The sequence below is a fragment of the Eubalaena glacialis genome, chromosome 3 (genome assembly GCF_028564815.1).
Source record: "Eubalaena glacialis isolate mEubGla1 chromosome 3, mEubGla1.1.hap2.+ XY, whole genome shotgun sequence".
Classification (NCBI taxonomy): domain Eukaryota; kingdom Metazoa; phylum Chordata; class Mammalia; order Artiodactyla; family Balaenidae; genus Eubalaena; species Eubalaena glacialis.
In genome coordinates this window covers 51,329,385-51,355,634 of record NC_083718.1, presented here as the reverse complement: position 1 = coordinate 51,355,634, position 26,250 = coordinate 51,329,385, and the positions used below count along the sequence as shown (strand labels likewise).

General features: G+C 42.8%; 1 protein-coding gene across 1 annotated transcript in view; it reads left to right on the top strand.

Annotated features, from left to right (window-relative positions):
- RGSL1 (regulator of G protein signaling like 1) overlaps window positions 1-2,551 on the top strand; it is an 80,332-nt gene extending 77,781 nt beyond the window's left edge. Inside the window, 3 exon segments of the mRNA XM_061185645.1 lie at window positions 367-459; window positions 1,534-1,600; window positions 2,515-2,551. Coding sequence (XP_061041628.1) covers window positions 367-459; window positions 1,534-1,600; window positions 2,515-2,551 — 197 coding nt within the window.
- The last annotated feature ends 23,699 nt before the right edge of the window (window positions 2,552-26,250 follow it).

Here is a 26,250-nt window from a genome sequence, read left to right as displayed (position 1 = left end):
AGAGCTTCCAGCCTTTGGCTCATTTCCTCCTGCTGAGCTCCAGGGACGCAGATCCCCAAATCTTTTCTGGTGTCTGAAGTTGGAAGAGGGCAGCAGGGTGTCCTGAGCTAAGGGGTCAGGCCACTTGGGTTCTCAGCCTGGAGTGTCGTGGTGTGGGACTGAGGGACCTTGACCATCTTGCTTCCCCTCTCTCAGCCTCATACCCCTTATCTCAGATACCAAGGTTTGGATTTAGATAATGGTCTAACACTAACATCCTACAATTCAAAGAATGTTAAACAGGGGCTTTCTTGCTTACTTACAAAGATTTATTTTGTTGGGTGTCACTGTAAGGGTTTTTAATGTGCCCCCTTCTTCCTTCCCCAGGAGACCACGCCATCTTAAGATTCACCTTGCTCAGAGGTATTGAGTGGTTGTGACCTCAACTCCGGGATGCAGCAGGAAGCCCAGTCCAAAACTGTGAGTTGGAGTTGGAACCCCACTGATATCAAAAGTCTACTATTCAATTAGAGGGTGACTGGAAGGCCAGCTCGGCCAATCTCCTTACTGACCATGAAGAGACCGACACCTCCAAAATATGAAGTGACTCTGCCACTCACAAGAGATGGGGTGAAAACTGGGTCTCCTGGCCATCCTTCAGGGCTCTGTGCACAGCTCGCATTTGAATAATCGTGTCTTCCTGATTATGGCCCCTGATAGAGCCCCTTGAAGGGGGGCGTGCCTTAAGCTTCTCTATATCTCTCCTGGCTCCTTGGCCTATTTCCAGGTGTGGTGTATGACCTTTAATGAGACAATCGTAACATCCCGCTGGCTACTTCTTCCTCCCACTGAGAGCGCCTGCTGGCTGGAACAGGACCTCCGTCCCACACCTCCTACTTCCCAGAGGCTCCTGCTACTGATCTTCTTATCCTTGTAATAAACACTGTGGCCCTAGCTTCGCATTTTGGGGTCCTTGTTATGTCCTTTTTCTTGCCCATCTTCAGCCTCAAGGAGTCAATCCCACTCCCAAGCACTAAACCTGCCTCTGTTTCTGCATGGTCTCTCCCAGCTAGTGTTTCCTGTCTATCCCAATTATCAGCATCTATTTCTAAGTTGGGGGATACTGCTTCTCTGCTTCTCGAAGGCATGAGATGCCAGCTTGCCCCACCTGCTTGTTTGTATATGTCCACTCATTGCTTAATGGCAGGAAGGCCACTATAGAACATTGCCCGTGACCTGTAAGATCCAAACAGCCCTAAAGTCTTGTGATTCTAGTGTTCATCTGGCAGATTAATCTCCTTATTTTACTTCCTTGGGTCTATAAGGTTGGCAACATGACCTTTGCATTCAGATGAAATGTCTCCTAGGACAAAAAAAAAAAAATTGCAGCATATAAACCAGGCCTCCTGAATGTCCCTGGAGCATTGCTGCTTCCCCTTCCCTCTCCCAACTCCTTCCCTAGAGGCATTCCCTGGAAGCTGTCCTGGACTGACCCTCCAGTGAGCGACTGTGCCATGAATGCTGATGCATTTTTTTCTCTGTATTTGTCTTTAGCTTCATCTAGCATCCTTATCCAGTCAAGACATGCTCTCTCCGCCATGCAGTTGTGTCCAGTCCCAGGGTAGGCATGAGACAGAAGTCCTCCTCTTCAGTGCAGAGTTGCTTTGTCCAAGTGTATGATGGGAGATGGGGGAGAAACTTCCCTGAGACCTAGCTCCATATCCTGACACCCCTTGGCATACAGAAGCAAGAAGCCTCTTGAGCTTGCTGTTTCTCAAGAGGCGTCTAGTCAGGGTAGCGAAGGAAGGGCTTTTCTGTGCGTTAGTGTCCCCCTCCATCAAGACAGCCACTTTGAAGAAATTGGAGCCCCTGACCCACCTCCCAGTAGAATGCTATTGTCGGGGGAAGTGTCCTGGATGATCTTTTATTGCTAGCTTCCCTAATACTGCAGTCCTTCTGGGCAAGATGAATAAGATGGGAAAGAAGAGCTATTCTTCTGCTTGGCCGGATATTGGCAATAAGGATGCAAAGGATTTGAGACTGTCAAAATCTGATTTAGCCTAATCCACTTCTGTACAAGCATCAGAGTGGGACTGATGGTAAGTTAGGGATATAGGAGAATCCCCAGGGGGTCGTGGAAACAGTGCCAAAAGGCTGCTTGAAGGTCAAGGTTATAGACAGCAGGCTCTATGAATGGCAGGCCTCGTTTCTCACCAGCCATCCCACCTTCTCAGACCTGCTGCAAGTCCAACAGGGGCTTGGAGCTGCCCAGGCATTATTTGCCAGTGCTGGTGCCTGGAAGACAAGCAACTTGGGAGCTCTTTGCACAGAAGGGCAATGCATTGTTTCACAGTTACAAGTTCTTGAGGAAGAAGATGAGAATAAGAATGAGGGGGCCCTGTCCTGAAAGCAAAGTGTTTGAGCTTTGGCCATCACCATACTTCGAGGGGATGACGGCAACCAACCAGTAGAGAATACAATGCCATTTACCTCAATGCCATTGTGATAACTGGCCACTCTTCTCCCTTCCTTCAGGCCAAAATTACCCAGCACCAAAAAGGAGAAGAAGTAATCAAGTCAGACCCCCCAACAGAGGCACATCATCTCTCAGGCCTCCTCCCACTGACAGAACATTTTCTGGTCAGAAATGAAATGCCCTGAAGCCATCTGCCCTGGGAAGATCAAAGGGGTGGTAGCCCAGACCTGGCAGGAACAGACTACAGTGGCTAAGATGTGGGCAGAGAGCACGAACAGAAGCACCTCTGCCCCCACTGATCCCGGAGGTTCTGTCAGAGATGGTCTTTCCATGGTGGGTGTGTAACAGAACACCTACCCTTGGGGTCAGGACACCTGGGTTCTAGTCTCCCTCTGCAGCTGCGTGGCCTTGAGCAAATCCCTGACTCAAGGCTGTTGAAGAGTCCCAGGAGAACTGTATGTAGATGGCATTAAACACCCTAGGAAGCAAGGTACTGTTTTTATTGGATGGGATCTTTTATTGCTAGGATCCCCTCATTTGGACAATGACTCACACCCATTGTCTCAGCAAATCCTCATAACCCTGTGAGTAACCATGTCTGAAATCACTTATTTTAAAATAGATGAAGAACTGATACACAGAGATGGTAAATGACTTTCCCAAGATCACTAGGTAGTAAATGCCAGGGTCTGGACTCGAACATACCACTTCTGATTCTTTGGCCAGTTCTCATTGCATGGTCACCATCTACACAACTCTTCACACAAAAGGAATAGTTCTTCCCTGGAATTCTGTCCATTTGCCAATTAATAGATAGAGAGACTCGGGAAAATGTTTGACCTAAAAACCAAATTATTGTCATCATTTTAGAGTGACTAGGCCCATTTTCTGCCCTTTGAAGAAAATCGGGAGTAAAATGACAGTCAGAATATCCTAAACAAGCCCTCCACTTGGCTCATTGATTCCATGGGTTGCAGGACAAGGAGAGACTAGAAAGCTTATTGGAGAATCCTTTCCAATTTCCAGACAAAGTTTCCTGCTATGCTGATGTCCTTTATTTCCTAGACTTTTCTCAAGATGATAAGTGTTGAGATGTCCGGACAGGGCTCACAAACACCCGGGACTGTGGAATCATCTGGGTGGGGCTGTGCCTGTGACAGGTCCAGGAAGACTGAAGGCAGACATGACTAGGGGAGGTCTGGATGTAGGCAAGGTATGGGGAGCCTCTCAGGCACTGGGACAAGGTCCGGCGAAGCAAGCATTCAGCATAAGGGGGGCCCAGAGGAAGGGAGTAAGGCTTCCTCCCCTAACAGGGCCAGGACTCCAGAAAAGGGCTTCAATTAACAGAAGCAGCAGAAGGCATGAGACAGAATTACAGTTCCTAAAAATCAGGCAAGAAACTAAGCCCACATGCCAGGAAAAGAATGGAGAAGAGCCCTATTACTGGAATTGAGGTGCCAGGAATGAGCTTGGTCAAAAAGGAACAAGAGTCGGAGCGTGGAACTGGAGAGGATGTCAGGCCAGCAACAAGGTGACGGACGAGGATCTAGTAAAATACTGAGTCAGGGTCATTGCCTACCTACCCTCGCAGTGGACTGAGGCAAGGCTGAATCTACAGACTGGCAATAGGTGGGTCCCACTGAAGGAAGAGAAAGATTGTTCAGTGGACTCATTCGAAACTGTGATCTTTGCCCGTTTCTTAATTCTCTCTCTCTGTGTGCTCACCCATGGGTGTATTCATGCACAGGTATGCAAGCACACGCAAGCATATTATTTAAAAGGCCTCACGACACTTACGAGGACCACTCTGAGTAGAAAAAAATTCTGCTCTTTTATTGAGTCTCACTGATTGCTTCCCACGGTTTCTCATGCTCTCACTTCAGAGATCCCAGATCTAGCATGTTCTAACACCAGAACTCGGTGAGTGTTCCAAAGTCAGTCACCTATAGGATGCAGGCAAGTAATGTAAGCTAGTAAAGTAACCCCTGAGAGATAACAGGGGACGGTAGAGACCGTGATGAGCTGGAGAACACAGCTCAGAGGGTCAGCGACAGTCAGCTCTAGCCGGCCAACCCAGTGCTGCCAGAGCTGCTTACTTGAAAAAAAAAAAAATGAAAGAAAGAAAAGGAAGGAGGAAGAGAAGGAGGTAGGGAGGGAGAGAAGAAGGAGGGAGGGAGGGAGAAAAAAGGGAAAGAAGAAAAAAGAAAAAGAACAAAGAACAAGATGTTTAGAATTTTTCTAACACATTCAGGTCAAACAAAACTTGGCTGTGGGTGAGCTTGGTCCACAGCCCAACAAGTTGCAGTCTTTGCTTTAAGCTATTTCTTTCCCTGTGAAATTGTGTTTGGGTCCTGGGTCATCTCAGACAGAATGGAGGAAGAGACGTCCTGACAATGGACCCAAAGGGGCCACAGACAGACCTTTAAGGAAAGGGCCAAGAAAGAAGAACCAGGTAAGGAAGCTGGTCTACTCTAGTCCCTTGTATTCATTTTCTGTTGCTACCATAATGAATGAGCAGAAACTTAGGTGCTTAAAACAACATCAAAGTACTGTCTTACAGTTCGGTATGTGAGAAGTCTGACCTGGGACTCATTGGGCTAACGTCAAGGTGTGCAGGACTACATTCCTTTCTGGAAGTTCTAGGGGTGGATCCGTTTCCTTGCTCGTTTAGGTTGTTAGGAGAATCCAGTCCCTGCGGTTGGAGACTGAGGTCTTGTTACCTTGCTGGCTGTCGGCCTTTCTTTGCCTGGTTGAAAAAGCCTCCGCTCCTTAGTGGCAGACACAAGACCATTGACAACTCGACCGCGGGCTAGGTTTCCACATTCATTTCTTGCCTCTCCCCCTCATGGACTCCATCCTCCAGCAACACCATTGTCTAAAATGCCCTTCCCTTTCTTCTCCACTGGGCAGTAAGAGACATCACAGTGGTGCTGTCTTCTGGTTATCCCCTCTCTCTCACCCTTCTGTTCCTGCAACATGTTTTTCCCCCTTTTTGGAGATACCTATTCGTGTATGTGCCTCACCTACTAGACTGTATACTTTGATAGGGCAGAGACCATTTCCTATTGCTCTTCATACCTCCAACACCTAGCACAGTAATGCATGTAATAGTTGCGCCACAGATACACAATGAATGCATGAGTAAACGAACTGTGCCTGGCGCTGGGAATGGAGTGGAGAAAACAGAATACACAGCTCGTGGCTGCCCTGACCTTACAGCCAGTTACGCCAACCTCACAGGCCATTAGAGTAGATGGTGCTGTTGACCAGAAAATCAAATCAGTAACCAATACAATTGTGACGAGCCCAATAAAGAAGAAATAGCAAATTTTCCTTATGAAACATTTTTATACTCCAATAATGCTTTATGCTTTCAGAACTTTCTGTTTTTTAAGGAAGCTCACGTAACCCATTCAGACTAAAGGGTGACAGAAAGAGGCAGAGGAAAACAGAGCAAGAGAGCCCAAGAGAGATCTGCCTTCCACGTTCAGGAGCCTTTTCAGTTCTGTGTGCCTGGGAGTGATATAAATCACCCCTCTTTCTACAGCAAGTGTGTCCCTCATTTTGAATGCCTCCAAATGATCCACGTGTCACTGCAGAAGAGAGGCGGCTCTTGTGTGCAGCACCTCGGGGGGCCAGTCCTCACCCCTACACTTCAACCAGCACTGCATATCATTAGCCAGAATAAAAGAAGTCCATGTTCACAATCGTGGGCCTCCCATACTCTCATTAAAGGGCACAGGGAAACAGTACGTTGCTCCCCAGAGGGCTCCTAAGGTCACTTCCAATTCAAGAACTTAGTGGAAATACTACTCCCCATCCTGGATCAAGACCAGGGGCCAGCCAGTGTTGTCCAGAGGCTCAGGAACATGGGCCCTCCCCTGACCAACAGAGTTCCTTCAGAGCTCCCGTTTTTCCCTGAAGCAGACTGGTTTTAAATCCTCTCTCCACTCCTTAGTAACTTTGTAATCATCAGCAAATTACTTAACGTCACTGAGTCCCGATCTCGACACCCTTGTGTGTGAAACAGAGGTGATAAGGTCTACCTCACAGGGCTGTCTGGAGACTAACTTAAAGTCTTGCAGGCCAAGTGCACACCATGGGGCCAGGAACAGAGCTGGGGGCAGGGACATTAGTTGCTGCCCCTCTTTCCACCTTGTCCCCTAACTTCTCAGAACATGAAGAAACTGATTGACCAGGAGTGGTGTACTGGAAGAGCTAAATCCTGAGAAAATTCTGAATGCACTTCCTCCAACAAGATACATGGTCTGTGGGGAGCTGAGTGGCCAGGAATCCACAGGTCCATTTAATTCCTAATGTATATGTAGTCGTTTGGAGGATTTCTATTGTTATATATTTACTACTAATAGGAGGTAAAAAGATTTCCTCCTGTGCCCTCTCCATGCACACCCTGAGCCCCTAGCCGATACTTCAAAATATTTGTGACCCTTTATTGAGCACTTACTATGTGACAGCTGGGATAGGAATTGTAAGACTTATTTCACAGGTGAGCTAATGCACATGTAGAGAGGGCAGGTCTCTTCTAGCTTCTTGCTTGCATGATTTCTAAGGAGAAGCCAGATATAAATCTTATCTTTGCCCCTTTATAGGTAAGGTGTTTTATTCCTCTGGCTTCTTTCAAGATTTTTTCTTTGATATTCTGCAGTTTGAATATGATATGCCTAAGTGTAGTCTTTTGGTAGATATTCTTCTGGATGTTCCTTAGTTTCCTGGATCTGTGGTTTGGGAAATTCTCAGACATTATTTCTCCAAATACTTATTTTGTTCCTTTCTTATTTTTCTGGTTTTCCCATTATTTGCATGTTATGTCTTCTGTGTTGTCTCACAATTCTTGGATATTCCGTTCTTTTTTTTTCCAGTCTTTTTCTCTTTACCCTTCAGTTTTGGAAGTTTCTATTGACAAATCCTCAAGCTCAGAGATTCTTTCGTCAGCCACGTCCAGTCTACTAATGAGCCCATCAAAGGCATTTTTCATTTGTTAGTCGTTTTTATCTCTTCCACTTCATTTTGATCCTTTCTTAGAAATTCCACCTCTCTGCTTACATTACTCATCTGATCTTGAATGTTGGCTGCTTTCTCCAGTAGAGCCCTTAGCATATTAATCATAGTGTTTTTAGAGTCATGGTCTGATGATTCCACCATCCCTGCCCTATCTGGGTCTGGTTGTGATGCTTGCTCTGTCTCCTCAAATTGCATTTTTTAGTATGCCAGGTAATTTTTTGTTTAAAGCTAGACATGATGCACTCATTAAAAGGAGTGTGGTAAATAGGTCTTTTGTAATGTAGTGGTGAGGTGCGAAAGGAGGGTTGAGTATCTTATAGTCTCATGATTAAGTCCTAAGCTTTTAGTAAGCCTGTGCTGCTGAGCTGTCAACTCTACAAGTGCTTCTTAGGTTTTCCTTTTCTTCACCCCTTTAGGTGGTACAAGATGACCAGAGGGGCCTGGAGTTGGGTATTTGCCTTCTTCCACGTGGAAGGCTAGAGAGGACCACAGTTGAGTATTTCCCTTCCCTCACATGGAAACCAAGGGAATCTGAAGTTGGCTATTTCCTTTCCCCGACATTGGTTAGACTCTGATAAAACCCCAGTGTGTTAGGCCTGTTAAAATAGTTTCTTTTTCAGAATGCCCTGGTGTATTTCAAAATGGTTACTTTCCCCCTCCCTCTGCGGCAAGTCCAAAGGGATTTTTCTCTAATCTTTTCTCTAATCTCTAATCTCTAATCTTTACTGTGAGAGCCTGGTTTTTACCTCCTGGAGGTAAAACTCACAAAAGTGTGAGCCCTCACCACCCCTTTTAGTAGCCGAGTCTCCCTGGAGTTTTTATCTCTCAGACTTGTCCACACTGAGCCTCCAGCAATTTGTTAGTTACAATTTAGGTTTTCCTGCTCCCTTACTGGTTCTCACTGAGGTGGGTTTCTGTTCTGGAAGTTGTGATTCTCTGTATTCACCTCTCTGTCTCTGTAGTTTGGGGAGTAGTAGTTTGTCCTGTGACTTCATTTCACTGACAGATCCAAAAAGAGTTGTTGATTTTTCAGTTCAGCTTTTTACTTATTGTTAGGACAGAGTGATGACTTCGAAGCTCCTAATGCGTTGGATCGGAAGCCTGAAGTTTCCAGGAGATTTTTTTTAAAGCTTAGGCCTGGGCCCCACCAAGGTTCTGACTTGATTGGTCTAGGATGGGGCCCAAAAGATTCTAACATACAGGCAGTTTCAAGAACGACTGATAGGTGCCATATACACTTTACTGCTGAAGAAGGAGACAGGTAGATAATGAGCACAGAGGGCTCTCTCCTCTGATCACCCTATTCAAATTTCACTTATCCTCCCTAACTTGCAACCCCTTACTCTGCCTTACTTTTATCCCTGGTCATTATCACCTTTTAGTGTGCTGTATCTTTATTAATGCTTAATTCCATCTTCCACCTCTCTAATTCCCCACGAGGATAGAGATCTTGGGCTGGTTTGTTTACTGTAGTATTTCCAGTGCTTTAATCACTGAAGATAGCAAAGCACTGTTCTCTCCATGACTCATGGGGAAAAATTGCCTACTTCCTGGACTGCTGGCCACTGAGGCTTTACCATGAAAGAAATACAAACCTATCTTGCTTAAGTCACTTTCATTTGGTCTTTATTAAAAGAGCTACTAAGTAAAATCTTACTTGATTATCTCAATTTTACAAAATCACAGAAACAAAATCCCACCTAATACTCCAGGAGAGGAGAGAATTTTCAAGAGTGAAAGAAAATGAAAATCTCTAAGTCGATAGTTCTCACTGCTGGGGTTCATCCCTTCTGCAGACGTGAAATCACTTCAGGATTCCTGTGTTAAATTTCCATAGGCTTCTATTAGGGCTAAAGATACTGATGGGCACATACTAATCTTTAAAAACAATAAAAATAAATATTATTAACATCTAATCCTGTTAATGTTTCTCTAGAGCCTCAGAAAATCCAATCCCCCTGTTTTTTCCACCCAGTTCTCTCCATTTCTTATTAGCCTCTCTTGTCCTTAAGCTAAGCAAACAGGCAATAAAGCAATTAAAGAATGACTCCACTCTTTTTTCCCTTGATATTTGTTTCCTGTAATAGGAGAAGAGAGAAGGAGGATAAAACATTTGCTGCAAGCCTGTCATGAGCTAGGTGATTAACAAGAGCAGCAACTGATATTAAGTGCCTACTATATGCCAGGCACTGTGCTGGGCATGTTGGCAATCCTGAGAGCCCCACAGAAAGGAAAAGGGAAAATTGGATTTCCCAAGGTCTCCTCTGGAGGGAGATTCTGCTGCACTTTACACAAAGTATCTTGAAACCCCACTGTCCTAAAGTGGAGGTGAGTGGGGAATGGGAAGAGTCTGCCCTTGGAATCAGCTCCAAGACTTACCTCTCTCCCAGGCTGCAGCAGGAACCTTCCAAAAATCAATTCCAGTGAATTTAAGAAGCATCTCCTATGCACCTATAACGTGCCAGGCACTGTACCAGGCTCTGGGGAAACAGGTATAAACGCCACCCACTACTGAATACAGCACATGGGGTAGAGCTGCTGCCTCAACTGTGTGCAAGCTGACACCAAGAAAGTTTCATCTGGAAACTGAAACTTCAGAGGGAGCTGGGCTTGTGGGAGGAACCACAGACTGTGAGCCCACGAGCCTGACTCTATTACTTCTGGGATGTTCCACAGGCCAGGGGAAGTTAGGGACCTAAAATCTGCTTGTCTTATGGGCAGATGTCTAGAAATAATTTGAGAGATACCAGAAAGCATCCTAATGTCCTTCCCTACCTCCCGCCATGACACCTGCAATCACACCTTTCAATTGTATTTTATTTGGGCTTTAGAGCCTCTGCATTCATTGAAGACCCATATTAATATAACAGAGCCCCCTAGGGGCGGGAGGATCAACCAAACACAACAGATTCTATCAAGCCACCTATTCAGTGCCAAGCACAATGAACAAGAAAAAAAATCTTGACCTTCTAGATGCTTGTATTTTAAAGAAAGGCTTATAATGAGATAATTATAACTCAGTGAGATATTACACTCATAGAAGCATTTACTTCTCCATTCAGTAAAAATGTATTGAAATTTGCTTTGTTCCAGGCACTGTACTAGGTATCAGAGATGGAATAAAAGGCTGAAGAAGACAGACAACATCACTGCTGTCATGGAGCTTATGTTCTCATCATCATGAGGAAGAAAAACAAATTTTTTTAATGTGGAAAAACTGACAATTTCAGATAACATTCAGATAGTGCTCTGGTGTCATCAAAAATAATGACAGTTGTGAACAACTTTGGATTAGGAAGGCCTATCAAAGTACGGACATTTATTTTCAAACATAAAACAATTGAGAAAATAATAAACAATTTGCCAGTCTCAAATCATATACCTTCCTCAACTTTTAAAAATATTATTTTAAAGTAAATACAAAAGAGAATACTATCTTTCACATCCTGTATTAATATTGGTCTTCCTTTTAGTTATTTATTTTTAAATTTTTATTGGGGTATAATTGATTTACGATGTTGTGTTAGTTTCAGGTGTACAGCAAAGTGAATCTGTTATACAAATACACATATCCACTCTTTTTTTAGATTCTTTTCCCATATAGGCCATTACAGAGTATTGAGTAGAGTTCCCTGTGCTATACAGGTAGGTCCTTATTAGTTATCTATTTTATATATAGTAGTGTGTATGTGTCAATTCCAATCTTCCAATTTATCCCTCCCCGTCCCCCTTACCCCTCGGTAACCGTGGAGTTTATTTTCTACATCTGTAACTCTATTTCGGTTTTGTAGGTAAGTTCATTAGTAGCCTTTTTTAGATTCCACATATAAGCAACATATTACTATATTTGTCTTTCTCTGTCTGACTTCACTCAGTATGAGAATCTCTAGGTCTACCCATGTTGCTGCAAATGGCATTATTTCTTTTTATGGCTGAGTAATATTTCATTGTATATATGTACCACATCTTCCTTGTCCATCCCTCTGTTGATGGACATTTAGGTTTCTTCCATGTCCTGGCTATTGTGAATAGTGCTGCAATGAACAATGGGGTGCATTAATCCTTTCAAACTATGGTCCTTTCGGGATATATGCCCAGGAGTGGGATTGCTGGATCATATGGTAGCTCTATTTTCAGTTTTTTAAGGAACCTCCTTACTGTTCTCCATAGTGGCTGTACCAGTTTGCATTCCCACCAATAGCATAGGAGGGTTCCCTTTTCTCCACACCCTCTCCAGTATTTATTGTTTGTAGATTTTTTGATGATGGCCATTATGACCAGTGTGAGGTGATACCTCATTGTAGTTTTGATTTGCATTTCTCTAATTATTAGTGATGTTGAGCATCTTTTCATGTGTTTTTTAACTATCTGTATGTCTTCTTTGGAGAAATGTCTATTTAGATCTTCCACCCATTTTTTGATTGGGTTGTTTGTTTTTTTGATATTCATCTGCATGAGTTGTTTGTATATTTTGGAGGTTAATCCTTTGTCAGTTGCTTCATTTGCAAATATTTTCTCCCATTCTGAATGTTTTCTTTTCATTTTGTTTATGGTTTCCTTTGCTGTACAAAAGCTTTTAAATTTAATTAGGTCCCATTTGTTTATTTTTGTTTTTATTTTCATTAATATAGGAGGTGGATTGAAAAAGATCTTGCTGCGATTTATGTCAGAGAGTGTTCTCCCTATGTTTTCCTCTAAAAGTTTTATAGTAACTGACCTTACACTTAGGTGTTTAATCCATTTTGAGTTTATTTTTGTGTATGATGTTAGGGTGTGTTCAAGTTTCGTTCTTTTACATGTAGATGTCCAGTTTTCACAGCACCACTTATTGAAGAGACTGTCTTTTCTCCATTATATATTCTTGCCTCCTTTGTCATAGATTAGGTGACCATAAGTACGTGGGTTTATCTCTGGACTTTCTATCCTGTTCCATTTCTGTTTTTGTGCCAGTACCATACTGTTTTGATGACTGTAGCTTTGTAGTATAGGCTGAAAGCGGGGAACCTGATTCCTCCAGCTCCGTTTTTCTTTCTCAAGATTGCTTTGGTTATTCGTGGTCTTTTGTGTTTCCATATAAATTGTAAAACTTTTTTGTTCTAATTCTGTGAAAAAATACCATTGTAATTTGATAGGGATTGCATTGAATCTGCAGTATAGTCATTTTCACAATATTGATTCTTCCAATCCAAGAACATGGTATATCTCTCCATCTGTTTGTGTAATCTTTGATTTCTTTCATCAGAGTTTCATAGTTTTCTGAGTACAGGAGTTTTGCCTCCATAGGTAGGTTTATTCCTCTGGTATTTTATTCTTTTTTGATGCAATGGTAAATGGGATTGTTTCCTTAATCTCTTTTTCTGATCTTTCGTTGTTAGTGTATAAGAATGCAAGAGACTTCTGTGCATTAATGTTGTATCCTGCAACTTTACCAAATACATTGATGAGCTCTAATCATTTTTTGGTAGCATCTTTAGGATTTTCTATGTATAGTGTCATGTCATCTGCAAACAGTGACAGTTTAACTTCTTTTCAAATTTGGATCCCTTTCATTTCTTTTTCTTCCCTGATAGCTGTGGCTATGACTTCCAAAACTATGTTGAATAAAAGTGGCAAGAGAGGACACCCTTGTCTTGTTCCTGATCTTAGAGGAAATGCTTTCACCTTTTTGCCATTGACTATGATGTTAGCTGTAGGTTTGTTGTATATGGCCTTTATTATGTTGAGATAGGTTCCCTCTATGCCCACTTTCTGGAGAGTTTTTATCATAAATTGGTGTTGAACTTTGTTAAAAGGTTTTTCTGCAGCTATTGAGATGATCATATGGTTTTTATTCCTCAATTTGTTAATGTGATGTATCACATTGATTTATTTGTGTATATTGAAGAATCCTTGTATCTTGGGGATAAATCTCGCTTGATCATGGTGTATGATCCTTTTAATGTGTTGTTGGATTCAGTTTGCTAGTATTTTGTTGAGGATTTTTGCATCTATGTTCAAAGTAATATTGGCCTGTAATTTTGTGTGTGTGTGATATCTTTCTCTGGTTTTAGTATCAGGGTGAGGGTAGCCTCGTAGAATGAGCTTGGGAGTGTTCCTTCCTCTGCAATTTTTTAGAAGAGTTTCAGAAGGGTAGGTGTTAGCTCTTCTTTAAATGTTTGATAGAATTCGCCTGTGAAGCCATCTGGTCATGGACTTTTGTTTGTTGGAAGATTTTTAATCACAGTTTCAATTTCAGTACTTCTGACTGGTCTGTTCATATTTTCTATTTCTTCCTGGTTCAGTCTTGGAAGGTTGTATCTTTCTAAGAATTTGTCGCTTTCTTCTAGGTTGTCCATTTTATTGGCATATAGTTGCTTGTAGTAATCTCTTATGATCCTTTGTATTTCTATGGTGTCCATTGTAACTTCTCCCTTTTTATTTCTAATTTTATTGATTTGAATCCTCTCCCTTTTCTTTCTTGATGAGTCTGGCTAAAGGTTTATCAATTTTATTTATCTTTGCAAAGAACCAGCTTTTAGTTTCATTGATCTTTGTTATTGTTTTCTTTGTCTCTATTTCATTTATTTCTGCTCTGATCTTTATGATTCCTCTCCTTCTACTAACTTTGGGGTTTGTTTGTTCTCCTTTCTCTGGTTGCTTTAGGTGTAAGGACAGGTTGTTTATTTGAGCTTTTTCTTGATTCTTGAGGTAAGATTGTATTGCTATAAACTTCCCCCTTAGAACTGCTTTTGCGGCATCCCATAGGTTTTGGATCATCGTGTTTTCGTTGTCATTTGTCTCTAGGTATTTTTTGATTTCCTCTTTGATTTCTTCAGTGATCCATTGATTATTTAGTAACATGTTGTTTAGCCTACATGTGTTTGTGTTTTTTACAGTTTTTTTCCTGTAATTGATTTCTAAACTCATAGCATTGTGGCCAGAAAAAAATGCTTGATATGATTTCAATTTTCTTCAATGTACTGAGGTTTGATTTGTGACCCAAGATGTGATCTATCTTGGATAATGTTCCATGTGCACTTGAGAAGAAAGTGTATTCTGCTGCCTTCAGATGGAACGTCCTATAAATATCAATTAAGTCTATCTGGTCTAATGTGTCATTTAAGGCTTGTGTTTCCTTATTAATTTTCTGTCTGGATGATCTATCCATTGGTGTAAGTGGGGTGTTAAAGTCCCCCACTATTATTGTGTTACTGTTGATTTCCCATTTTATGGCTGTTAACATTTGCCTTATATATTGAGGTGCACCTATGTTGGGTGCATATATATTTACAATTGTTATGTCTTCTTCTTGGATTGATCCCTTGATCATTATGTAGTGTCCTTTCTTGCCTCTTGCAACAGTCTTTATTTTAAAGTCTACTTTGTCTGATATGAGTATTGCTACTCCAGCTTTCTTTTGATTTCCATTTGCATGGAATATCTTTTTTCATCCCCTCACTTTCAGTCTGTAAGCATCCCCAGGTTTGAAGTGGGTCTCTTGTAGACAGCATATATACGAGTTTTGTTTTTTTATCCATTCAGCTAGCCTATGTCTTTGGTTGGAGCACTTAATCCATTTACATTTAAGGTAATTGTCGATATATATGTTCCTCTTGCCAATTTCTTAATTATTTTGGGTTTGTTTTTGTAGGTCTTTTTCTTCTCTTGTGTTTCTTGCCTTGAGAAGTTCCTTTAGCATTTGTTGTAAAGCTGGTTTGGTGGTGCTGAACTCTCTTAGCTTTTGCTTGTCTGTAAAGCTTTTGATTTCTCTGTCAAATCTGAATGAGATCCTTGCTGGGTCAAGTATTCTTGGTTGTAGGTTTTTCCCTTTCATCGCTTTAAATATATCATGCCACTCCCTTGTGGCCTGCATGGTTTCTGCTGAAAAACTGGCTGATAACCTTATGGGGATTCCCTTTTATATTATTTGTTGCTTTTCCCTTGCTGCTTTTAATATTTTTTCTTGTATTTAGTTTTTGTTAGTTTGATTATTATGTGTCTCAGTGTGTTTCTCCTTGGGTTTACCCTGTGTGGGACTCTCTGTGCTTCCTGGACTTGGGTGACTATTTCCTTTCCCATGTTAAGGAAGTTTTTGACTATGATCTCTTCTAATATTTTCTCAGACCCTTTCTCTTTCTCTTCTTATGAGATCCCTATAATTCAAATATTGGTGCGTTTAATGCTGTCCCAGAGGTCTCTGAGACTCATCCTCATTTCTTTTCAATCTTTTTTCTGTATTCTGTTCCACGGCAGTGATTTCCAGCATTCTATCTTACAACTCACTTATCTGTTCTTCAGCCTCAGTTATTCTGCTATTGATTCCTTCTAGTGTATTTTTCATTTCATTTACTGTATTGTTCATCACTGTCTGTTTGTTCTTTAGTTCTTCTAGGTCCTTGTTAAACATTTCTTGTATCTTCTCAATCTGTGCCTCCATTCTATATCTGAGATCTTGAATCATCTTTACTATCATTACTCTGAATTATTTTTCAGGTAGATTGCCTGTCTCCTCTTCATTTAATTGGTCTTGTAGGTTTTTACCTTGCTCCTTCGTCTGCAACATATTCCTCTGTCATATCATTTTGGCTAACACTGTATTTGTGGCCTCCTTTCCTCAGGCTGCAGTGTCATAGTTCCTATTGCTTCTGGTGTCTGCCCCCTGGTGGGTGAGTTTGGCCCAGGGGCTTGCATATCCTTCCTGGTGGGAGGGATTGGTGCATGCACTCTGGTGGGTGGAGCTGGGTCTTGTCCCTCTGGTGGGCAGGGCCATGTCAAGGTGTGTTTTTGGGGGTGTCTGTCAGTTTAGTATGACTTTAGGCAACCTGTCTACTGATGGGTGGGACTGTGTTCCTGTCTTGCTGGTTGTTTGGCCTGAGGTGTCCAGCACTGGAGCTTGCAGGCTGTTGGGTGGAGCTGGGTCTTGGTGCCAAGAAGGACACCTCCAGGAGAGCTCATGCCGAGTAATATTCCCTGGGGCCAGGAATTCTCTGTCGGTCCAGCAGCCACGACTTGGCGCTTCCACCACGAGGGTTCAGGTTCAACCACCAGCCAGGAAAACAAGACCCTCCAAGCCATGCAGCGCAGCCAAAAAACAAAAAAAGAGAGAAAGAAAACAAACAAATAGACAAACAAAAACACCAAGACAAACAATAAAAACAAAACTAACAAAAACAAAAAAAGACAAAAACAACAAAAAAGCAAAGAAAACCAAAAATAAACACACAAAAATGACAACAAAAAAACAGAAAACAAAAACAAAAAAAGAACAAAAACAAAGAAAAAAACAAAAAATAAAAATAGAAAAATTTAAAATGTATTTTAAAATTAAATAAATAAATAAGTAAAATTTAAAAAGTAAACCAACAACAATAAAACAAGTCAAAACAAAAATATTCCCTGGGGCCTCTACTATCAGTGTCCTTGCCCCCATGGTGAGCCACAGCCAACCCCTGCCTCCCCAGGAGGCCCTGCAAGACCTCTAGGTAGGTCTCTGGACCTGCTGTGAGCACTGTGGGGGCAGCTCAGACTCTGACCTGGCCCAACTCCCATGTGTACTTGCCCCTAAATTCCACAGCTGCTGAAGCTAGACTGGTCTCAGCTGTGGGAGTACTCGTCCATTCAGATTTTCTGCAGGCGTTGGATATACCAGGCCGATAACAGGGGTTTAATCCATGGCGTGTGCAGCTGCATGGAGAGATTTCAGTTCCTCTTCCTTAGTTGCACAGCCCCTGGGGCTCAGCTTTGGTTTCAGCCCCACCTCTGATTGTGGGCCATCTTGAGGCATCTGCTTCCCACCCAGATGAGATGGGGTGAAGGCAGCGACTGACTGGGCACACTTGCTTGCTTAGGTGTGAGGGACAAGAGGTGGCTACCAACTGGGGTGCACATGCTTGCTCAGGCAGAAGGGGGATAAGGCAGCTATGACTGGGGTGTGTGCGCTCGCTCCCAAGGGATCCCCCTCTAGGGCCCATGGAGGCACGGGCTGGCAGGAAGCTGTGACAGACTGGGGCATGAGCGCTCACTCTGTTGGGAGTCCCACCCAGTGCCTGCAGAGGCAGGTGCTGGTGTGTAGGGAGAGAGGCCCACGATGGCAGCCCTGCCCTTTGCGTGCCACTCAACAATGGTGCCTCACTTCCAAGGCAGTCCACGCTTCCTCCAGAAGCATTCTCCGCTGCAGAGGTCCTCACTCCCGTCCCTTCAGGCCATCTCCGCACAGCCAACAGCAGTCCCTTCCCCAGGTCCACTCTCTTAACCCCACACTTCAGCACCCAGGCCCTGCCAGCATTGGCAGACACCCATCTCAGGCTGGGGCATGCAGGACTGTGGCCCAGACCATCTGTGCAAGTCTTGCTCTGTCCTGCCTGCCACAGACGGGCCACTGCACTTTCTTCTGATAGCCCCTGAAGCCCCCCCTCTATTTCAGCATATTTTGCCACTGGTGGGGGGCCTCCCTGGGTGCAACTACCCAGGCCTCCTCCTCTCCTCTCCTTCACCTCCCCACCAGGGGTGCAGGTCCCAACACATTTCCTCTTTTCTTTTTCTTCCCTTTCTCTCCTTTGTTCTACCCAGTTATGCGGGGATCTTTTCTTGTCCTTTTAGGTGTCCGAGGTCCTAGGCTAGTGTTCAGCAGGTGCTCTGTGCGAATTGTTCCACTTGTTGATGTATTCTTGATGTGGGGAGAAGTGGAGAGATGTGGGGACTTGTGGGAAGAAGTGAACCCCAAGTCTTCCTATTCCATCATCTTGACCTCGACTTGGTCTCAGCATTTTTGACGAACAGAGATAAGGCCAGTGTGGGAGGAGTTGAGCCTGCAAGGTACAAGAGCAAAGCAATGGGCACGACGGTATAGACACTGTCAGCTCACATAAGGCCCTGTGTGTGGTGGGAACAGCTGGGTTTTATCCTAACTGCCATGGAAAGTCACTCAAGGATTTTAATCTGGGAAGTGACCTGACGTGATTTATATTTTTTCAAGATCACTTTGTGGAGAAAAGATTGTTGGGGCACGAGGATGAAAACACAATAGTCAGTTACAAGGCTCATGCTTCAGTCCAGATGAGAAACGACGGTAGTTTGAGCACAGCAGACACAAAGAGTTGTGAACAGATGTAGAATTTATTTTGGTGAGAGAACCAACTGGACTTATTAATAGATTGGATGTAGGGCGTATGGGAAAAAAAGAAGCAAACAACACTGACAATTTGTAGGCAATTACGTGGATAAATTTCAGAACATGGATATCATCTGTCTATTTATGATGATACTTGTCATGGCACTTGAAAAGACCATCCACGGAGAAAAGAGGAAAAGTGAATTGCTTGAGGATTAAGTCGGGGGCACTCAATGTTTAGGGGTTGAGCAGAGAAGGAGCTGGCAAAGGACACTGTGGAGGAGCAACCATTGGGGAGGAAAAGCAGGTAAGTGTGGTGCTGCAGGTGCTAAAGAAGACAGGTGGGGGGAGGGGCAAGATGGCGGAAGAGTAAGACGCGGAGATCACCTTCTTCCCCACAGATACATGAGAAATACATCTACACGTGGAACTGCTCCTACAGAACACCCACTGAACGCTGGCACAAGACGTCAGACCTCCCAAAAGGCAAGAAAATCCCCACGTACTTGGGTAGGGCAAAAGAAAAAAGAAATAACAGAGACAAAAGAATAGGGACGGGACCTGCACCAGTGGGAGGGAGCTGTGAAGGAGGAAAGGTTTCCACACACTAGGAAGCCCCTTCGTGGGCAGAGACTGCGGGTAGCAGAGGGGGGAAGCTTCAGAGCCACGGAGGAGAGCGCAGCCACAGTGGTGCGGAGGGCAAAGCGGAGAGATTCCCGCACAGAGGAGCGGTGCCGACCAGCACTCACCAGCCCGAGAGGCTTGTCTGCTCAGCCGCCGGGGCGGGCGGGGGCTGGGAGCTGGGGCTCCGGCTTCGGTGCTAGCCAGGAGGGAGTCCAGGAAAAAGACTGCAGCTGCCGAAGAGGCAAGAGACTTTTTCTTGCCTCTTTGTTTCGCGGCGCGCAAGGAGAGGGGATTCAGAGCGCCGCCTAAACGAGCTCCAGAGACGGGCGCGAGCCGCAGCTATCAGCGCGGATCCCACAGCAACAGGGACGCAGAGGGAAAAACGGAGAGATTCCCGCACAGAGGCTCGGCGCCGAGCAGCACTCACCAGCCCGAGAGGCTTGTCTGCTCACCCGCCAGGGCGGGCGGGGGCTGGGAGCTGAGGCGCGGGCTTCGGTCGGATCCCAGGGAGAGGACAGGGGTTGGCTGCGTGAACACAGCCTGAAGGGGCTGGCGCACCACAACTAGCCGGGAGGGTGCCCGAGAAAAAGTCTGCAGCTGCCGAAGAGGCAAGAGACTTTTTCTTGCCTCTTTGTTTCGCGGCGTGCAAGGAGAGGGGATTCAGAGCGCCACTTAAACGAACTCCAGAGACAGGTGTGAGCCGCGGCTATCAGCGCGGACCCCAGAGACGGGCATGAGACGCTAAGGCTGCTGCTGCCGCCACCAAAAAGCCTGTGGGCGAGCAGAGGTCATTCTCCACACCGCCCCTCCCAGGAGCCTGTGCAGCCCGCCACGGCCAGGCTCCCGTCATCTGGGGACGGCTTCCCCGGGAGAGCGCACGGCGCGCCTCAGGCTGCTGCAACGTCACGCTGGCTTCTGCCGCCGCAGGCTCGCCCCGCCTCCTCCGTACCGCTCCCTCCCCCCGGCCTGACTGAGCCAGAGCCCCCGAATCAGCTGCTCCTTTAACCCCGTTCTGTCTGGGTGGGGAACAGACGCCCTCAGGGGACCTACATGCAGAGGCGGGTCCAAATCCAAAGCTGAACCCCGGGAGCTGTACGAACAAAGAAGAGAAAGGGAAATCTCTCCCAGCAGCCTCAGAAGCAGCGGATTAAAGCTCCACAAACAAGTTGATGTGCCTGCATCTGTTGAATACCTGAATAGACAACGAATCATCCCAAATTTAGGAGGTGGACTTTGGGAGCAGGATATATTAACTTTTCCCCTTTTCCTTTTTTTGTGAGTGTATATGTGTATGCTTCTGGGTGAGATTTTGTCTGTATAACTTTGCTCTCACCGTTAGTCCTAGGGTTAGGTCCGTCCGTTTTTTGTTTTTTTTTTTTACTTAAAAATTTTTTTTCCCTAATAAATGTTTTCTTAATAATTTTTTCCTTATTTTCTATTTTTAAAAAATTTAAAAAAAATTTTTAATAAGTTTTTTCATATTTTTTGTTTTAAAAAATTAAAAAAATTTTTTTTCTTAATAATTTTTTTCTTAATAATTTTTTTTCTTATTTTTTATTATAATTGCTTTATTTTATTTTATTTTATCCTCTTTCTTTCTTTCTTTCCATTTTTTCTCCCTTTTATTCTGAGCCGTGTGGATGAAAGGCTCTTGGTGCTCCAGCCAGGCATCAGGGCTGTGCCTCTAAGGTGGGAGAGCCAACTTCAGGACACTGGTCCACAAGAGACCTCCCAGCTCCACGTAATACCAAACGGCGAAAATCTCTCAGAGATCTCCATCTCAACATTAAGACCCAGCTTCACTCAACGACCAGCAAGCTACAGTGCTGGACACCCTATGCCAAACAACTAGCAAGACAGGAACACAGCCTCATCCATTAACAGAGAGGCTGCCTAAAACCATAATAAGGCCACAGACACCCCAAAACACACCACCAGACGTGGACGAGCCCACCAGAAAGACAAGATCCAGCCTCATCCACCAGAACACAGGCACTAGTTCCCTCCACCAGGAAACCTACACAACCCACTGAACCAACCTTAGCCACTGGGGACAGATACCAAAAACAACGGGAACTACGAACCTGCAGCCTGTGAAAAGGAGACCCCAAACACAGTAAGATGAGCAAAATGAGAAGACAGAAAAACACACAGCAGATGAAGGAGCAGGGTCAAAACACACCAGACCTAACAAATGAAGAGGAAATAGGTAGTCTACCTGAAAAAGAATTCAGAATAATGATAGTAAGGATGATCCAAAATCTTGGAAATAGAATAGACAAAATGCAAGAAACATTTAACAAGGACGTGGAAGAACTAAAGAGGAACCAAGCAACGATGAAAAGCACAATAAATGAAATTAAAAATACTCTAGATGGGATCAATAGCAGAATAACTGAGGCAGAAGAACGGATAAGTGACTTGGAAGATAAAATGGTGGAAATAACTACTGCAGAGCAGAATAAAGAAAAAAGAATGAAAAGAACTGAGGACAGTCTCAGAGACCTCTGGGACAACATTAAACGCACCAACATTCGAATTATAGGGGTCCCAGAAGAAGAAGAGAAAAAGAAAGGGACTGAGAAAATATTTGAAGAGATTATAGTTGAAAACTTCCCTAATATGGGAAAGGAAATAGTTAATCAAGTCCTGGAAGCACAGAGAGTCCCATACAGGATAAATCCAAGGAGAAACACACCAAGACACATATTAATCAAACTATCAAAAATTAAATATAAAGAAAACATATTAAAAGCAGCAAGGGAAAAACAACAAATAACACACAAGGGCATCCCCATAAGGTTAACAGCTGATCTTTCAGCAGAAACTCTGCAAGCCAGAAGGGAGTGGCAGGATATACTTAAAGTGATGAAGGAGAAAAACCTACAACCAAGATTACTCTACCCAGCAAGGATCTCATTCAGATTTGATGGAGATATTAAAACCTTTACAGACAAGCAAAAGCTGAGAGAGTTCAGCACCACCAAACCAGCTTTACAACAAATGCTAAAGGAACTTCTCTAGGCAAGAAACACAAGAGAAGGAAAACACCTACAATAACAAACCCAAAACATTTAAGAAAATGGGAATAGGAACATACGCATCGATAATTACCTTAAATGTAAATGGATTAAATGCTCCCACCAAAAGACACAGACTGGCTGAATGGATACAAAAACGAGACCCATATATATGCTGTCTACAAGAGACCCACTTCAGACCTAGAGACACATACAGACTGAAAGTGAGGGGATGGAAAAAGATATTCCATGCAAATGGAAATCAAAAGAAAGCTGGAGTAGCAATTCTCACATCAGACAAAATAGACTTTAAAATAAAGACTATTACAAGAGACAAAGAAGGACACTATATAATGATCAAGGGATCGATCCAAGAGGAAGATATAACAATTGTAAATATTTATGCACCCAACATAGGAGCACCTCAATACATAAGGCAAATACTAACAGCCATAAAAGGGGAAATCAACAGTAACACAATCATAGTAGGGGACTTTAACACCCCACTTTCACCAATGGACAGATCATCCAAAATGAAAATAAATAAGGAAACACAAGCTTTAAATGATACATTAAACAAGATGGACTTAATTGATATTTATAGGACATTCCACCCAAAAACAACAGAATACACATTTTTCTCAAGTGCTCATGGAACATTCTCCAGGATAGATCACATCTTGGGTCACAAATCAAGCCTTGGTAAATTTAAAAAAATTGAAATCGTATCAAGTATCTTTTCCGACCACAACGCTATGAGACTAGATATCAATTACAGGAAAAGATCTGTAAAAAATACAAACACATGGAGGCTACACAATACACTACTTAATAACCAAGTGATCACTGAAGAAATCAAAGGGGAAATCAAAAAATACCTAGAAACAAATGACAATGGAGACACGACGATCCAAAACCTATGGGATGCAGCAAAAGCAGTTCTAAGAGGGAATTTTATAGCAATACAAGCCTACATCAAGAAACAGGAAACATCTCGAATAAACAACCTAACCTTGCACCTAAAGCAATTAGAGAAAGAAGAACAAAAAAACCCCAAAGCTAGCAGAAGGAAAGAAATCATAAAGATCAGATCAGAAATAAATGAAAAAGAAATGAAGGAAACAATAGCAAAAATCAATGAAACTAAAAGCTGGTTCTTTGAGAAGATAAACAAAATTGATAAACCATTAGCCAGACTCATCAAGAGAAAAAGGGAGAAGACTCAAATTAACAGAATTAGAAATGAAAAAGGAGAAGTAACCACTGACACTGCAGAAATACAAACGATCATGAGAGATTACTACAAGCAACTCTATGCCAATAAAATGGACAACCTGGAAGAAATGGACAGATTCTTAGAAATGCACAACCTGCCAAGACTGAACCAGGAAGAAATAGAAAATATGAACAGACCAATCACAAGCACTGAAATTGAAACTGTGATTAAAAATCTTCCAAAACACAAAAGCCCAGGACCAGATGGCTTCACAGGCGAATTCTATCAAACATTTAGAGAAGAGCTAACACCTATCCTTCTCAAACTCTTCCAAAATATTGCAGAGGGAGGAACACTCCCAAACTCATTCTACGAGGCCACCATCACCCTGATACCAAAACCAGACAAAGATGTCACAAAGAAAGAAAACTACAGGCCAATATCACTGATGAACATAGATGCAAAAATCCTCAACAAAATACTAGCAAACAGAATCCAACAGCACATTAAAAGGATTACACACCATGATCAAGTGGGGTTTATTCCAGGAATGCAAGGATTCTTCAATATACGCAAATCAATCAACGTGATACATCATATTAACAAACTGAAGGAGAAAAACCATATGATCATCTCAATAGATGCAGAGAAAGCTTTCGACAAAATTCAACACCCATTTATGATAAAAGTCCTGCAGAAAGTAGGCATAGAGGGAACTTTCCTCAACATAATAAAGGCCGTATATGACAAACCCACAGCCAACATTGTCCTCAATGGTGAAAAACTGAAACCATTTCCACTAAGATCAGGAACAAGACAAGGTTGCCCACTCTCACCACTATTATTCAACATAGTTTTGGAAGTGTTAGCCACAGCAATCAGAGAAGAAAAAGAAATAAAAGGAATCCAAATCGGAAAAGAAGAAGTAAAGCTGTCACTGTTTGCAGTTGACATGATACTATACATAGAGAATCCAAAAGATGCTACCAGAAAACTACTAGAGCTAATCAATGAATTTGGTAAAGTAGCAGGATACAAAATTAATGCACAGAAATCTCTTGCATTCCTGTATACTAATGATGAAAAATCTGAAAGTGAAATTAAGAAAACACTCCCGTTTACCATTGCAACAAAAAGAATAAAATATCTAGGAATAAACCTACCTAAGGAGACAAAAGACCTGTATGCAGAAAATTATAGGACACTGATGAAAGAAATTAAAGATGATACAAATAGATGGAGAGATGTACCATGTTCTTGGATTGGAAGGATCAACATTGTGAAAATGACTCTGCTACCCAAAGCAATCTACAGATTCAATGCAATCCCTATCAAACTACCACTGGCATTTTTCACAGAACTAGAACAAAAAATTTCACAATTTGTATGGAAACACAAAAGACCCCGAATAGCCAAAGCAATCTTGAGAACGAAAAATGGAGCGGGAGGAATCAGGCTCCCTGACTTCAGACTATATTACAAAGCTACAGTAATCAAGACAGTTTGGTACTGGCACAAAAACAGAAATATAGATCAATGGAACAGGATAGAAAGCCCAGAGATAAGCCCACGCACATATGGTCACCTTATCTTTGATAAAGGAGGCAAGCATATACAGTGGAGAAAAGACAGCCTCTTCAATAAGTGGTGCTGGGAAAATTGGACAGGTACATGTAAAAGTATGAAATTAGAACACTCCCTGACGCCATACACAAAAATAAACTCAAAATGGATTAAAGACCTAAGTGTAAGGCCAGACACTATCAAACTCTTAGAGGAAAACATAGGCAGAACACTCTATGACATAAATCACAGCAAGATCCTTTTTGACCCAGGTCCTAGAGAAATGGAAATAAAAACACAAATAAACAAATGGGACCTAATGAAAATTAAAAGCTTTTGCACAGCAAAGGAAACCATAAACAAGACCAAAAGACAACCCTCAGAATGGGAGAAAATATTTGCAAATGAAGCAAATGACAAAGGATTAATCTCCAAGATTTACAAGCAGCTCATGCAGCTCAATAACAAAAAAACAAACAACCCAATCCAAAAATGGGCAGAAGACCTAAATAGACATTTCTCCGAAGAAGATATACAGATTGCCAACAGACACATGAAAGAATGCTCAACATCATTAATCATTAGAGAAATGCAAATCAAAACTACAATGAGGTATCATCTCACACCGGTCAGAATGGCCATCATCAAAAAATCTAGAAACAATAAATGCTGGAGAGGGTGTGGAGAAAAGGGAACACTCTTGCACTGTTGGTGGGAATGTAAATTGATACAGCCACTATGGAGAACAGTATGGAGGTTCCTTAAAAAACTAAAAATAGAACTACCATATGACCCAGCAATCCCACTACTGGGCATATACCCTGAGAAAACCATAATTCAGAAAGAGTCATGTACCAAAATATTCATTGCAGCTCTGTTTACAATAGCCAGGACATGGAAGCAACCTAGGTGTCCATCATCGGATGAATGGATAAAGAAGATGTGGCACATATATACAATGGAATATTACTCAGCCATAAAAAGAAATGAAATGGAGGTGTTTGTAATGAGGTGGATGGAGTTAGAGTCTGTCATACAGAGTGAAGTAAGTCAGAAAGAGAAAAAGAAATACAGTATGCTAACACATATATATGGAATCTAAGGGGAAAAAAAAGGTCATGAAGAACCTAGTGGCAAGATGGGAATAAAGACACAGACCTACTAGAGAATGGACTTGAGGATATGGGGAGGGGGAGGGGTGAGATGTGACAGGGTGAGAGAGTGTCATGGACATATATACACTACCAAATGTAAAATAGAT